A 16,820-nucleotide genomic window follows, 5' to 3' on the forward strand; every position below is an offset into this window, starting at 1 on the left:
TAATTTATTCATTATTAACATGTAATTTCGTGTTATTTGTATTAATTTATTCATTAATAACATGTAATTTTGTGTTGTCACCACATAATATCCACGGTTGTGTTTACAACAATAAAAGTAGTTTTGATTGTGATCTTAGAACGAAGGTGTAAGAAAGTAAATATAAAGATGTCGATGTTATATTGAATAAACCAAAGAATATTGCATTTAGAAAATGTGTTTTTGAATTATTGGAATTAAAATATTGAACTCAATGTGTCAAATATATATATAATCTATATATTATTATATTTAGAATAAATGATTCAAAAAGATAATTCATTGATTTAGATTAACATTTCAATAAGAACAAATAATCAATCAAGTTTATTGATAAAACACTTTAAAAACAACAGTCGATACAAAGTGTTGAACAATGACATGAAAGTACTAAGAAAGCAGTTAAAACACAAAAATAAAACAATATCCAATAAAACAAGTCAAAAGCACTAAAAACAGCTCAGAGTCTCATGCTGTGTTAAAAGAGAATAAAAGTGTGTTTTAAGAGGAGATTTGAGTGAATAAAAATCAATGTTTCTATATGTACATTTTTAAAATACAGCATAACTCAACATAACACTGAATCCAAGGATCTGGTTTCTCTGATACAAGATATAGTTTGTGTTGAACTCATTTTCATCTTTACTTCTTTGGAGAAAATCTTTTTTTCACAAAATCAAATTCCTTTCAGACTGTAATATTGAATCCAAACCAAATGTACATCAATTCTTCTTCTTTCTGACTCCTCGTGGACGACTGGCTGTGTAAGTGTGTGTATTGTCAAGAATCTGATGATACGTATCACGATACAGAGGCAACCATAACATCCAATGAGATACTGTAGTAACCAGGATATATTTGTAGTACTGTGGAGTACTTGAGTAACGACTGCTGCCATCATCACCGGATCATGAAGGTGTTTATTAAAGAAGATTTAAAGAAGACTCGTCATCATCAGGAACAATCCAATCACAGAGGTTCTAATCCAGTCACATGACGTCACTGTGTCTTCACTGCGGCACAAACGACAAACGTTCTCAGAGACGTTCATCCAAACATTGAAGCTTCATGTGATGATGTCACTCCTGGAGACTCACAATCTCACTGGCGTCTACTTCAGCTTCACAAACTCACACGAGGATGAAAAATAATAAACCATGACTCCAGCATGAAGAGGTTGAGTGAAGCTGGTCTGGACTCTGTGGAGGAGAGTCATGGTCTCAGAGACGCTGTAGAAGGACAGAAGACCTGCAGAGTGATCCAGGTACACCCCCACTGTGGAGGGTCTGACTCTGGAGACTTTAGTGTTGATGTTGTTGTGTATAAATGAACAACCAGAGTTGTTACAATATAATCTCCAAGATTTGTCATTACATCCAAATACACTTTCTCCTCCTGATCTGCTGATGTTCTTGTATGAAACTGATACTGCAAAATATCCTGTTATCTTCACCTCCCAGTAACAACGTCCAGTCAGAGACTCTTGACTCAAGACCTGAAGAGAATTTTTGAATCTGTCTGGATGATCAGGACGAGGCTGATATTCTCTCATGTTTGTCACTTTCTTGTTTCCTTCAGACAACATCAACCTTGAGTCTGCAGTGTTTGGATCCAGAGTGATGTCCTGTGAGTGTGTGAGGAACTGCTCTCTGGTCTCTGGAAGGAACATTCTGTTGGAAGGACAACAGATGTCGGTCCACATGTCTCTCAGAAGGTCCTGGACTTGGTCTCTGCAGACTGACACGGCTGCTGTTACTTCCTGGAAGCGACGGTGAGTTTGCTCAAGGGTCGTGGAGGAGGTCGTGTCTTCACTGACCTCTGAGAGTGAGGTCGTGTCTTCACTGACCTCTGAGAGTGAGGTCGTGTCTTCACTGACCTCTGAGAGTGAGGTCCAGTTCTGCAGGAAGATGGTGTGACTGTCGGTGAGTGACAGCTGCTGCAGCTCAGCCTCTTTCTTCTTCAGCTCAGAGATCTCCTGCTCCAGCTGCTCCTGAAGTCCTCGGACTCGAGCGTCTTCAGTCTCCTGCAGAGATCTGATCTTCTGCTCCACGTCAGGCATTCTTCTCTGGATCATCTGGATCATCTGGACGAGGGTCTCCTGACTGTCCTTCACTGCTTCCTCAGCAGAGACTCTGATGTTCTTCTGCTCCTGCTGGAGCAGCTTCACTTCCTTCTCTCTCTTCTGGATCTTCTGCTGGATCCTTCCTTGACTCTGATCCAGGTCTTTGTCTCTCTCCCTCCTCTCTGCTGTGGTCGAGACGATGTCATGATCTTTGTGTTGGTCCACAGCACAGAGAGAACAGATGAGCTGCTGATCAGAACGACAGAACATCTTCTTCTCCTCCTCGTGTTCAGAGCAGATCATCTCCTGGAGCTGCTTGGACGGCTGGACCAGCTTGTGTCTCCTGTAGGCCGGAGCTTCTAGATGAGGCTGAAGATGTTCCTGACAGTAGGAGACCAGACACATCAGACAGGACTTGAGGGCTTTCATCTTCCTCCCAGTGCAGACGTCACAGGTCACATCTTCAGGTCCAGCAGAGCAGAGGTCCTCAGCTGCTCCAGTCTTCTTCAGCTCCTCCACTAACTCTGCTAACACAGTGTTCTTCTGGAGGACAGGTCTCTCGCTGAAGCTCCGTCTGCACTGAGGACACTCGTAGATGTTCTTCTCCTGCCAGTGACCTTCAACACAGGTCTTACAGTAGTTGTGTCCACAGGGAAGAGAGACTGGATCCTTCAGTAGATCCAGACAGATGCAACAAGATCTCAGATCAACTCTAGTCTCCATGTCTCTGCGACTGAAACACTCCTTCACAGGTGAACTCTTTTATAGTCTCAGTCACAAGTCTCTGCCACGATCTGCTCCAACCTGTTGATCCACATGAACAGATCCTAATATCATCTACTGTGAGGAGTAACTGAAGTATTAATATTTACCATGTGTCTCACCTGAGGAGAAATAGGACTGATCGAAACTTTCTACATTTGTCAACCTTTAGTTAATGAATGATTTGGTTTCTTTCTTTTCGAATGACATCAATCTGAAAAAAAAAAAGAAAAAAGGATGAGAAGTTAGTTTTCCGTGTTAAAGTCACGTTTTAATACTGTATTTGCAAACTAGGACTTAAAATTATTGATGCTATTTTAGATTCATGATAAATGATGAGACTGCGAGGGACGAGAGACGACGTTAAACATCAGAAACACGTCAGAGACAAACATGGATGTTGAAATAAAGATACATTTGGAAATATCTTCGACTTAATGCACCGAAGCGAACGTAAACAAACACTCGTCTAAATATTAAACAAACGTAAACAAACACTCGTCTAAATATGAAACAAACGTAAACAAACACTCGTCTAAATATGAAACAAACGTAAACAAACACTCGTCTAAATATTAAACAAACGTAAACAAACACTCGTCTAAATATGAAACAAACGTAAACAAACACTCGTCTAAATATGAAACAAACGTAAACAAACACTCGTCTAAATATGAAACAAACGTAAACAAACACTCGTCTAAATATGAAACAAACGTAAACAAACACTCGTCTAAATATTAAACAAACGTAAACAAACACTCGTCTAAATATGAAACAAACGTAAACAAACACTCGTCTAAATATGAAACAAACGTAAACAAACACTCGTCTAAATATTAAACAAACGTAAACAAACATTCGTCTAAATATGAAACAAACGTAAACAAACATTAGTCTAAATATTAAACAAACGTAAACAAACACTCGTCTAAATATGAAACAAACGTAAACAAACACTCGTCTAAATATTAAACAAACGTAAACAAACATTAGTCTAAATATTAAACAAACGTAAACAAACATTCGTCTAAATATGAAACAAACGTAAACAAACATTAGTCTAAATATTAAACAAACGTAAACAAACACTTGTCTAAATATGAAACAAACGTAAACAAACACTCGTCTAAATATGAAACAAACGTAAACAAACACTCGTCTAAATATTAAACAAACGTAAACAAACATTCGTCTAAATATGAAACAAACGTAAACAAACACTCGTCTAAATATTAAACAAACGTAAACAAACACTTGTCTAAATATGAAACAAACGTAAACAAACATTAGTCTAAATATTAAACAAACGTAAACAAACATTCGTCTAAATATGAAACAAACGTAAACAAACATTAGTCTAAATATTAAACAAACGTAAACAAACATTCGTCTAAATATTAAACAAACGTAAACAAACACTCGTCTAAATATGAAACAAACGTAAACAAACACTCGTCTAAATATTAAACAAACGTAAACAAACATTAGTCTAAATATTAAACAAACGTAAACAAACATTCGTCTAAATATTAAACAAACGTAAACAAACACTCGTCTAAATATGAAACAAACGTAAACAAACACTCGTCTAAATATTAAACAAACGTAAACAAACACTCGTCTAAATATGAAACAAACGTAAACAAACACTCGTCTAAATATTAAACAAACGTAAACAAACACTCGTCTAAATATGAAACAAACGTAAACAAACACTCGTCTAAATATTGTAGCGACTGGTGCATTATGGGTCCTCAAGTTCGGCACCATGAGTGAGAGGTGTGGGAGAATTAGTGTCTCTCACCATGTTTTCCATGTTACACAAGCTCACTGGAGCTACATTGGTGTCAAAAGTGTGTTCTATAAATGCGTCATTGGTGCTCCGCCCTCCAACGGCTTCGCTATTGGTTTACCCCGAGGCACCTCCTCGTCTCTGAGAAAGCTTAATGAACTCGCCACCCAACAGGGGGCAGTCCACTTCCTATAAAGGCGGGAAGCACCCGCCGCACTTTCTCCATTTTCAACTCAGCGAGAAAGCTCCTGGATACAGCATGGTGGACGTGAGCATGAACGTGGAAGTAGATGTGTCTTTGTGCTTAACGTGTGACACCCCCCTAGGGAGGGGGGACACACACGCTCTGCTTCGTCTGTCTAGGCCCAGATCGCGTTTGCGGATTGTGGGGCCTGCCGTATGCTTCCCGAGGAGGTCCGGAAGAGACGGGGAGCATACGAGGCCCGTCGGCGCACGCCGCGTCCTCCAGCCAGGTCGTGGGCCGACTACGATGAGGAGGACGACCGGTGGTGTTATGAGGCGGATCCGAGCACCCTGTTCGGTTCCGAGCCGGGGGACGTCGAAGCGGTCGGGGGAGCCGGGCCGGTTCCTCGCTACCCACTTGACGTCCTGCCGCGCATATTCACCGCCGCGGCGAACCGCATGGAGGTCGAGCTCCCCCCCGCACCTCCACTCGCGCCACCACCGTTTACATGCGGAGTGAAGGTCGGGCGGAACGAAGCGCGCAGGCCTGCGGTTCCGGGGGTTATCTGTCCTAAGCTGGACGAGATCTGGGGCTACGCGCGGCGAGGGTCTGCCTCTCCCATGACTTCAGTGCCTCCCGTAGGATCCTACGGACCCTATTGCCGTGTGGACGGGGTGGACTGGCGGCGCGGTGTCCCGGAGCCCTCGGATACGGTACGTGCCGCCCTCGACCCGGGAGCTCGACTGTGGCCAGGCCGCCCTGTAGCTCTGCCTAGAGCTGAAGACAGGTTGACGGCAATGTTGTTTAACCGATCCTACAAGGGGGGGACGCAGGTGGTCTCCCTCGCAAACAACATGGCTCTCCTGTGCGGTGCGCTCGACAGGCTCACCGTGGACCGAGACGACCTGTCATAGACGGCGTGATTTTCCTCTCATAACACAGTCCGAAGGAGGTTTTAAACCCCTTCGTCCGGGTCATACCGAGACTGCAATAACGGAGTCTGTCCACACGAATGAGGGGCAGACTCCAACCACATGTGTTTTGTTTACAGACGAGCAGAGGTCCGCGAGACCGGCTGAGTCAGCTGTGTTTACTTCCGCGTCGACCAGCGCTCGTGCCCGACAGAGCGTGACAGCTGATGAGGTGAGTGGAACTAGTCCGGACATGTCTATGTTGACCGGAGGTTGTTCCTTCCCCCACAGCGCTGTCTACAAACACTGGCACCGTGGAGGACGTCACGTTTGGCGGCGGAGAAGCGCCATGGAACTGACGCAACCTGGTGTTTTTACGCGCGAGTTTTCTCGCCGTTCTGAGACCAGGCGAGGGCGAGGAACTTCCGTCCCGTCTGGTCGATCAACTGGAGAGGTGCGTGGCGGTCGGATCTCACGAGTGACGAACAGCTCGGGACCGCCAGCGGGGCTGGAGAATGTACGGGACCGGGTGAGTGATGCGGTGCCGACGCGCGCGCGACCTAACTCACTTCAGCTCCAGGTTAATTCTCCAGCACATTCCTCCACATCGCGGGTTTTGTCAGCTCCGGTGACACTAAGAAGTGCTCAGGGAGTTGGGAAGACTTCCGGGGGGGGAAGGGAACACGCACGACGCGCATCTGAGGTGTCTCACGCGCACTTGCGCGCTTCTCCCACAGAGCCGGTTTTTATGTATGAGAGTGGGGGTTCTAGTGAATCCAACTCGAGTACATGCTCTGTGGATTCAAGAGATAGAGACGCGGCTTGTGTGATGCCCTTTCGTCTACGGCCCGTCCTTGGGGGGCGGGCCGGAGGACTACCCAAGGTTCGCCAGGGCTGCGGTTCTGACAGAACATTATTCGGCTTGGAGTCGCCTGGTTTTACTTCTAAGACCCACTTGGCTGGGGGGAGTAATCAGGCGGGGCAATGCGCTACAGTTTGCCCGTCAACCCCCGCGTTTTTCAGGGATTCTCTGGACGCGTATGGCGGAGCAGGAGAAATTATCCTGTTTGAGAAACGAGGTGTCTACTCTGCTGCAGAAGGAGGTCGTAGAACTGGTCCCTGCAGCCGAGATGATGACAGGGTTTTACTCCCGGTACTTCCTCGTGGCGAAGAAGACCGGGGGTTGGGGGCCCATTCTGGACCTCAGCTATTTGAACAAGTTCATAGCTACCCGCCCGTTTCGCATGTTGACGGTCAAGAAACTGCTTTCAGGTGTATGTCCAGGAGATTGGATGACATTTATCGACCTGACCGACGCGTACTTTCACGTACCGATAGTCAAGAGACATCGAAAGTACTTGCGTTTCGCCCTCGAGGGTCGGGTGTTTCAATACACTCGACTCCCGTTCGGCTACTCTCTGGCACCCAGGACCTTCACCAAGTGTGTGGAAGCGGCAGTGGAGCCTTTGAGAGTGAGTGGGGTAAGGATCTTGACCTATCTGGACGACTGGTTGATCCTTGCCAGGTCAGAGGCAGAAAGTTACGCTCACACACAGAAGGTGTTGAGCCATATTGCCACCCTGGGGTTCACAGTGAACCTCAGCAAGAGCGCTCTGACTCCAGTTCAACAGTTAGTTTACCTGGGGGTACTGTTGAACATGGAGGAAGGATACGCGCGCCTCCCGGACGTGCGTATCCAGCCCATTCTCCGACTGACAACACAGTTGCTGGAAGCTCGGTGTCACGTGACAACAGCAGGCACTGTTATGTCCCTCCTGGGGCTCATGGCGCCACACGGTTGTTCGGCTGGGCTTGCTGCACATGAGGGAGCTTCAGAGATGGTTTGGTCGTCTCAAGCTAGACCTCAAGCGGGAAAGAGGTCGGAAAGTGCGCCTTCCCGCTCGGGTTTTGCAGGACATCCAGTTTTGGAACTCTCACGCCAACCTCAGGCGGAGAGTTCCATTGGGTTGCGTCCTTCGTACCCTCAAGTGTTTACAGACGCTTCTCTGACAGGTTGGGGAGGCACCTCGGGTCAGGCCTACGCCAGTGGGGTCTGGAGCCGTCCGGTGCTCAGACACATAAACTGGCTAGAGCTGAAGGCGATTCACAATGTCCTGCTTCACCTCTCTCCCCAACTGTCACGGTCCAACGTCCTAGTACTATCAGACAGCTCCACCGCCGTGACGTACGTAAATCGCCAAGGTGGAGTCAGATCCCCAGCCCTTCTGAGTGTGGCAAGAAAGATTTGGCTGTGGGCGGACTGTCACCTGCTTTCGCTCAGAGCCCAGCACGTACCGGGCGAGCTGAATGCAGTAGCGGACAGACTGTCGAGGGGGGCCGTCCAGGACGAATGGGGTCTGTCCGAGGCAGTGGCAAGCGAGATCTGGTCTCGATTCGGTCACCCGGTTGCAGACCTCTTCGCCAGCAAGGAGAACTTCAAATGCCCTCTTTGGTTCTCCCTCAGGGCTTCGGATTGCCCCCCACTAGGCGTGGACGCTTTAGCCCATTCGAGGTGGCCGGTCGGTCTGCTGTTCGCCTTCCCTCCTCCGCGGCTCCTTCTCCCCTTGATTCGGAGGACGAGGCGGGGGGGGCTGAGGTTAATTCTAGTGGCACCAGACTCCCCGGGGGCGCTCTGGTTCCCAGAGCTGGTGCGTATGGCGGTCGGGGCCCCGTGGGCCATCCCTTGGGGCCCCGCTGCCCTGTGTCAGGCGGGGGGGACTCTGACAGCGCCCCCGGTGCTGGGCCGGCCTCTCAAGGTGTGGCTCCTGCACGGGACGAGCTGATCGGGACTTTGGACCCGGACGTTCTCCACACGCTGGAGAACGCCCGGGCCCCGTCAACATGCAGGCTTTATGCCTCAAAGTGGGGGATTTTCTCCCGCTGGTGTTCAGACAGGTCCTTGGACCCCAGCTCTTGTTTGGTCTCCGCTATCCTGTCTTTCCTGCAACATTTGCTGGATAACGGGCGGACTGTGGCGACACTGAGAGTGTTCGCATCAGCCATAGCGACGAGGCATGTCGGTTTTGAGGGTGCTTCGGTTCGCGCCCACCCCTTGGTGGCGCGTTTCCTGCGGGGTGCCTGCAGGCTTCGACCTCCTGCAAGGCCTTCCAGCCCTCAGTGGGATCTCCAGTTGGTACTGGACTCTCTCACAGGCCCGACCTTCGAGCCTCTTGACCAAGTCCCACTGGATATCTTGTCTTTCAAGGTATCGCTCCTTCTGGCACTAACAACCACGAAGAGAGCAAGTGAGCTTTGTGCCCTCTCCATTAGCCCTGAGTGTCTTTCCTTTGGCCTCGAGGAGTCTTCGGTGTCTTTGCGTCCTAACCCAGCGTTCCGCCCGAAGATTCTGAGTTCCTTGTTCCGGGCGATGACCTTCACGCTGCGGGCCTTTTTAGGCGCTCTGATGCCCTTTTTGTCTGCCACGGTAGATGCCGGCGGGGAGAGGCGGTCTCCCCCCAGAGGTTTTCTCATTGGGTGAGATCGGCGATTATCCGGGCCTACCGAGCAGCGGGTGGATCCGCTCCTAGCGGTCTGAGGGCACATTCCACCCGTGGCGTGGCAGCCTCAGTGGCTCTTTTGCGGGGTGTGGCAGCAGAGGATATCTGCTCAGCTGCCTCTTGGGCGTCCACGTCTACCTTCGCTAAGGCCTATCTCCTCGACGTAACGGCGGGATCAGTAGCTCATACTGTTTTGAGCGCTGCTGTGCCCCCCTCAGGGCCCACGGCTCAAGTGGGTTTGGACCCTGGGCCGGCGGGGCCCTAGCGATGCTGCTCCAGGAGCGGCGTCCAGCTGGGGGTACATTTATCCCGTCAGGCTTCGCCTTTTGGGTAAACCAATAGCGAAGCCGTTGGAGGGCTGAGCACCAATGACGTAGAACCGCTGAGTTATCTATCATAACCTCAGGTTCTGCGAGTTGGTGCTAAGCCCTCCAACCTCGTCGCCCAGCGGCCGCCCTTCCCGCTGAGTTTTCAGTTGGAGAAAGTGCGGCGGGTGCTTCCCGCCTTTATAGGAAGTGGACTGCCCCCTGCTGGGTGGCGAGTTCATTAAGCTTTCTCAGAGACGAGGCGGTGCCTCGGGGTAAACCAATAGCGAAGCCGTTGGAGGGCTTCGCACCAACTCGTAGAACCTGAGGTTATGATAGATAACTCAGGGGATTTCTCTTGAACAAGAGACAGAGAAGTCTATGAACTTGAGCGAGCAATTGAGCTAAATCTTGGGCTCAAGCGCCAACACCGCCCTCCACTGGTGGAGAAGAGAGCAACATCAAAGATGACTTCTGATTGCCCCCTGGTGGCTGGAGGAGCCCGGCTTCTGATGAAAGACAGACCTGATGGAGCAAGTGCCATACGGAAACACCGCCCTCTACTGGAAGAGAAGACCGGAGAAGAGGAGCTGCCTGCGCACTGCCCCCTGGGGGTAGGGAGGACCTGGCCACCTGTTGGCGGAAAGAACAAGACTACATGCAGATGATGGCCCGGACACAATGATACAGATGAGTACGCCTCCACACAAGCCAACGGTTAAGCTGCCCAAATACAATGGACTGGTACCACTTGCGCCATACCTGGCACAGGTGCAACTAACAGTGCGGCATAATGGGTGGAGCAATGCTGAAGCTGTGACCCATTTGGCTCTGGCTTTGGAAGGATAGGCGACACAAGTGCTTCTAAACCCTTGACCTCCATAACCTGACCACCGCACTTCAGAGACGGTTTGGCCAGCCGTGTCATGCCGACCAGAGCAGAGAGCAGCTGACTAGTCGCCATCTACAAGAAGGAGAGAATTTGGGCACCTTCGCCGCTGACGTGCAGCAGTATGCCCGGCAAGGCTATCCGCAGTTTGATGCTACATCCCAAGAAGAACTAGCACTCCACGCTTTTCTACGAGGGCTGGCACCAGAAAAACTACGACAGCATGTTCGTCTCTCCATGCCGGTGTCCCTAAGGTGTCCCGAGGCGCTGAGGGAAGCTGAACGAGCACAAGGGTTCTTCGCCGCTCAACATACACCACCAAGGGCTCCTGGTCCATGGGCGCAGGTCAGGATGTTGGACTATGATGAAGATGTTGAGGAGGTCCGCCTGTCCTCAGTGCACGACCCAGACGACGACCCCGTCCGACAGATCGATGCCTTTGGTGTGACCAGCTCGGCCACTTCGCAAGAGATTGCCCTGCTCCGACCCCTATTACCAGGGTGGTGGGAAACTGCAGTTGAGTGGCGCAATGAGGGACCGCCCACTCCAAAATCCACTTTCCCTCCAAGGCAGATGGACATTGGTTGGACGTTTAGGACATACACAAGGATTGTACCTGTACTGCCAACTGGATGGTCAGCCATGTCAAGCCTTGGTGGACACTGGGTCCACCATCTCCTTGGTCCGTCCAGGCACCCTCCTTGAGGCCAATAGCCTAGTTTCCGAAATGTGGGCCCCAACCAACACCCAATTGATGTCAGTAACTGGAGAAAAGTTTAAAATTTTAGGGAAAAAGATGGTGACAGTTCGAGCGGGAGACCAAGTGTTGGAGCATGAGTTTTGGCTTGCCAACATCCATGATCCGTGTATCATTGGGCTGGACCTGTTGAGTCGTTGGGAAGCTCAAGTCGACGTAGTAGGAAAGACCATAATCCTGGGCAAAGAAAAAGTGAAGCTCAAGTCTAGTAGGGAGGAGAAGGCACAGCCTGATCATCGGAGGATGACAGCAGCAGTTAAGGCACAGCCTGATCATCGGAGGATGACAGCAGCAGTTCAAGAGATGCCAAGATCTTGTGCTCCACAACCGGCATTAGCACCAACCCTACCAGCTTCTTCCTCTGCAGAGACTGCGGAAGCCATCCACCAACTTTGGCAGCGCAGTAGTGACGGCATGGAACCTCAGCAAGGCCAGCAGTTGAAATGTCTGCTTGACGAGTATAAAGACATTTATGCTGCCAGGGATGAGGACTGTAGGCAGACTGGACTTGTCCAGCACGCTATTGAGACTGGTAACGCTCAACCCATACGTCTACGCCCCCATCCGTTAGCCCTCTCCAAGCGGAAGGTCGCAGTTGAAAAGATCCAGGAGATGTGCAATGCTGGAGTAATTGAACCATCAGATAGCCCCTGGGCAGCCCCTGTTGTCTTGGTCAAGAAAAAGAACGGTACTTGGAGGTTCTGCGTGGACTATCGGCGCCTGAATGCAGTCACCAAGAAAGACTCGTATCCTCTTCCTCGCATTGATGATGCGCTTGACAACATTGCTGGGTCCAGTTGGTTCAGCTCCCTTGACCTCCGCAGTGGATACTGGCAGGTGGAATTGGCCCCGGAGGCAAGACCAAAGACAGCCTTCACCATTGGACAAGGACTGTGGCAATTCCGGGTTATGCCTTTTGGACTGTGCAATGCACCTGCTACGTTCGAGCGACTGATGGAGAGAGTTCTGGCTAACGTGCCCTGTGACGGCTGTGTGGTGTACCTGGATGATCTGCTGGTGCATGCCGCTGACTTCGACGGAGCCCTGGCTAACGTAGGTGAGGTTTTCACGGCTATACGTCAGGCTGGGTTACGGTTGAACCCTGCAAAGTGTCATCTGCTGACCAGAGAGACTGAGTTCCTTGGCCACATTGTCAGTACTCGTGGGGTCGCCACCAACCCAGAAAAGATAGCTGCAGTTCGTGATTGGCCTACCCCTGCAAATGTCAGCCAGTTGCGAAGCTTCTTGGGTCTGGCTTCGTACTACCGACGGTTCATCCAGGGTTTTGCCACCATTGCCAGCCCACTCCATCGTCTCACAGATAAGGGCAAAACATTCAACTGGGATGCTGACTGTTCCGCTGCCTTTACTCAGCTCAAGACTTCCCTCACTGAAGCTCCCGTCTTGGCATATCCTGATGGGCAGCGGCCCTTCATTGTGGACACGGATGCCAGTAATGTTGGCGTTGGGGCTGTCCTTTCACAGCAAGGGGAAGTTGGAGAACAAGCTGTGGCCTATTTCAGCCGGGCACTTAGCAAGGTGGAGAAGAATTACTGCGTCACCCGTCGTGAGCTGCTGGCCGTGGTCCTGGCCCTGCGTCAATTCCGGCCATACTTGCAAGGTAATCACTTCCTTCTGCGAACTGACCATGCTTCGCTCACCTGGCTCTTGAGTTTCAAGAACTCTGAAGGTCAAGTGGCTCGATGGCTGGAAACGCTCCAAGGTTTTGACTTTGAGATCAAGCACCGGGCAGGAAAGCTCCATGGAAATTCTGATGCCCTCTCACGTCGCCCCTGTGCTGAAGCTGAGTGTCGGTACTGTTGCCGACAGAAAGAACGGGACCATGTGGCACAAAGGGTGATATCGGTGTGCAACCTTGGCGTCGGTGAAGGGTTGGTTTGAGGCCGGACAACGTCCAAGCTGGTCGGAGGTGTCGGCTTTAGGACCCGAGGTGAAGGCATACCACTCCCAATGGGGCAACTTCGCTGGTGTGATGTACCGGCGGTGGCAAGCACCAGGGGGAGGAAGAGACCTCCTGCAGCTCATGGTGCCCAAGGCTCTCCGGCCCAAAGTTCTTCAGCATGTCCACGGCTCGGTGGGGGCAGGATACTATGGAAATACAAAGACCCTACACCGCCTTCGGAGCCGGTTCTACTGGCCAGGATGCAGATGAGATGTGGAGCTGTATGTCCACTGCTGTGATGCCTGCACTGCCCAGAAGGGGCCAACACAGCGGTCCCATGTCCCACTCCAACAGTACTTGGTGGGGGCTCCGATGGAGAGAGTTGGAGTGGACATTCTTGGTCCCTTTCCGGTGTCGGACTCTGGCAATCGCTATGTCTTGGTGGCCATGGATTATTTCACCAAGTGGCCAGAGGTATACGCAGTACCAGATCAAAGTGCCATCACAACAGCAGAGAAGTTGGTGGACGAGATGTTCTCTCGGTTTGGAGTTCCTGACGAGCTCCACAGTGACCAAGGGTGAAACTTTGAGTCCCGGGTGTTCCAGGAGGTCTGCAGACGGCTGGGGGTTAGGAAGACAAGGACCACACCGCTCAACCCACAGAGCGACGGTTTGGTGGAGCGATTTAATCGCACTCTTGCCACTCAGCTTGCTATCTTGACGAGTGAACATCAAAAGGACTGGGATCATCACCTACCCCTGGTTCTGTGGTCATACCGATCTGCTGCAGGAATCCAGCCAATTCACTCCTGCTGCTCTGATGTTCGGGAGAGAGCTGCGGACACCAGTGGATTTGGTATTTGGTGCCCCGCCAGAACCTGAGATTCCTGGGGGAAAGGAGATGGATTACCTACGCAGACTGAAGGACCGACTACAGGTGGTACACGACTACAGTCGGCAGTCTCAAGACAGTGCTGGCGCCCGGCAAAAGAGGACCTATGATACACGCTGTCCAGGGCGTGCCTTTGAGCCGGGAGACAAGGTGTGGGTTTACTGTCCGGTCCGCAAAAAGGGAGTTTCCCCTAAGCTCCGCAGTCACTGGCAAGGACCTGGTGAAGTAATTGACCGCTTGTCTGAAGTGGTGTATCGGGTGCGGCTGCCAAACAGAAGACGCATGGTGGTACTGCACCAGGACAGACTTTCTCCATACCGTCCCCTGAGTCCTTCCCCAGCCGGTTGTGATGTTCCTGAAGACGGCACCTTGAGCCCCATGGACCCTTACTCTCCATCTACACCTGTCGCACCTAGATGGCCTACCCGACAGCATCGGCGACCTGGGAGGTTTAGAGACTTTGTGCTAGATGTTGGGGTTGTCGGGGACGACTGACCCCTCAGGTGGGGGCTATGTAGCGACTGGTGCATTATGGGTCCTCAAGTTCGGCACCATGAGTGAGAGGTGTGGGAGAATTAGTCTCTATCACCATGTTTTACATGTTACACAAGCCTGTACGGGCACTGTTAAATAAAAGGCCCCAGTCTGTGGCAGTGTGGAAAAGACACCCTTGTTCTCTTTGCCGCTCACTGAAGCTCGCTACAATATTAAACAAACGTAAACAAACACTCGTCTAAATATGAAACAAACGTAAACAAACACTCGTCTAAATATTAAACAAACGTAAACAAACACTCGTCTAAATATGAAACAAACGTAAACAATACTCGTCTAAATATGAAACAAACGTAAACAAACACTCGTCTAATTATTAAAACCTCGATAACATTCTACAAACACACACTGCTACTGTATGACACTTACTTCTTCACGAACACATTCAGATCCAAACGTGTAACATTAACTGGAGAAACAAACTTTTAAAGCGTGTTAAACTGTTTTCACTGGTGTCACACAAGTAACGGTCCTACGGAAACATGCAAAAAGGTTCCTAGCGAAAGCAATAATATCGCTGCAATAGTATATTAAAAAGAGACAATATAACGTCGATGTGCACAACGAGAGCTGATGATAATAAAACAACTTACATGCTCATCTTCCGAGCGTTGAATTCACTCTTCAGGCTCCACTGGTTTATAAAAAGTCAGGCGCTTATGTCACGATCCGATCAGGGCAGGAGACCCAGATGCGGAAGTCAATATATCCACGGAGGAAAAGTTCAGAAGAAAGTCTTTAATAAATCCAAAACGATCCGTAATAGGAATGAATAGGAACAAAAACAAACAGGCACTCGGTGTGTTGTCTTCAGTCAAGCTTCAATAAGCAGACGAGGCGTGATATCTGGTTTGTTAATATAAACTTGATTCTTTATTAACATGTAACCATTCTCCTGCATGGCTACCTTGAACAGACCAACAGGCGGGGCTTCCACGCTCCCGTAGATTGCAACCAGTCTGACCATATCACTCCCTCCATCTGTTGTCAAACCTTATGGCAAGGCTGATAAGAGCCTCTAAACTCTCTGGTTCCTCCCTGGTGGCCAACTGATCCCTGACAGCATCATCTAAGCCCTGAACAAAAACAGTGACAAGTGCAGGCTCATTCCAACAACTCTCAGCTGCTAAAATGCGGAAACTGAGTACTGTCCCACAGATTCGGCACCCTGTCTTAAATTAAGCAGTTTACGAACAGATAATGAGGAAGAACGATAAGGCAAATCAAAAACACGACGCAACTCAGTGGTGAAACTCTCATAAGAAGACAAGATAGGCGAGTTAGACTCCCATAAAGAAGTGAACCATTCTACTGCTCTACCCTGGAGGAGATTAATTAAAAATGCAATCTTGGCAAGATCCGTAGAGTAGGAAAATGGTTGTTGATCAAAAACTAACTGACACTGTAAGAGAAACCGCCCACAAGTCCCCACACTCCCGTCATACTTCTCAGGAGAAGGTATAGCAGGCTCACGAGCAGACAGCGCAGCAACAGGCTCAGATGACGTGTGCGCAGCAGCGCCTGGGGCAGAATCAGGTGCGGGAGGGGCTGAGTGAAGAGTGAGTCTCTCCAACTCGGCTGTGAGTCGGAAGAGAGTCGCGCTTTCTTCCAGTGACGCCTCCTCCACAGCATAGTCTCTCGGCTTGAATCTTCAGCGCATCCTGAAGCTCTGAAACCTCCGCTGGGTCCATGGTGGCCAGAGTATTCTGTCACGATCCGATCAGGGCAGGAGACCCAGATGCAGAAGAGTCAATATATCCACGGAGGAAAAGTTCAGAAGAAAGTCTTTAATAAATCCAAAACGATCCGTAATTGGAATGAATAGGAACAAAAAAAAACAGGCACTCGGGACGAAGGCAGGGCACGGCTGGAGATCATGGTCCCAACAGCAACTAAAACAAAAAGACTCACGTGAGTAAATAAAAGTGCTGACAACGTCAGGAGTCTCCAAAGGATCATCAAAGTTCTGATTTAAAGGCGAGGAGCGAGATCGAAGGGAAACGCAATACTCTGGCGAGTTCTTCCGGGTAGAGATGCTCCTTATCAATAGGAAGAACCTGCCACTCAATCATCACCAGCCGAGCACCTGCCAGCGTCTGTCAAAGGAAAACACAGGACAGATACAAACGGAAAACCACCTTCAAAATAAAACAGGAAGAACATAAACATGACAGCTTAGACGGACTACACGCACTACTAGATCTGTCACACTTACTATCAAGTCCTCATGCACTTATGTACAAGATCTCTTACACTCACTATAAAATAC

The 16,820-nt window shown here is 49.8% G+C and overlaps 1 protein-coding gene across 5 annotated transcripts; it reads right to left on the reverse strand.

Annotated features, from left to right (window-relative positions):
- Positions 1-451: 451 nt before the first annotated feature.
- LOC148079032 (tripartite motif-containing protein 16-like) lies at positions 452-16,264 on the reverse strand. Of its 5 annotated transcripts, none has more exons than XM_087790472.1 (3): positions 15,145-16,264; positions 2,986-3,077; positions 452-2,905 (listed from the first exon to the last, which is right to left on the reverse strand). In XM_087790472.1, exon 3 carries the CDS (start codon positions 2,822-2,824, stop codon positions 1,151-1,153), a length of 1,674 nt encoding a protein of 557 aa, XP_087646598.1. In that variant the 5' UTR covers positions 2,825-2,905; positions 2,986-3,077; positions 15,145-16,264; the 3' UTR covers positions 452-1,150. The 5 variants fall into 5 exon arrangements, with proteins under 5 accessions (XP_087646598.1, XP_087646600.1, XP_087646601.1 ...); XM_087790474.1 differs by having other exon boundaries at positions 2,974-3,077; XM_087790475.1 differs by having other exon boundaries at positions 452-2,928; positions 2,974-3,077.
- Positions 16,265-16,820: the final 556 nt, after the last annotated feature.

This window comes from Callionymus lyra, chromosome 5 (assembly GCF_982586985.1).
Source record: "Callionymus lyra chromosome 5, fCalLyr1.hap1.1, whole genome shotgun sequence".
In the NCBI taxonomy this organism is placed as follows: domain Eukaryota; kingdom Metazoa; phylum Chordata; class Actinopteri; order Syngnathiformes; family Callionymidae; genus Callionymus; species Callionymus lyra.

Bases quoted from the DNA above. Each gene is read 5' to 3' on its own strand.
- LOC148079032 (XM_087790472.1), bottom strand. From the start codon at position 2,824: ATGGAGACTAGAGTTGATCTGAGATCTTGTTGCATCTGTCTGGATCTA.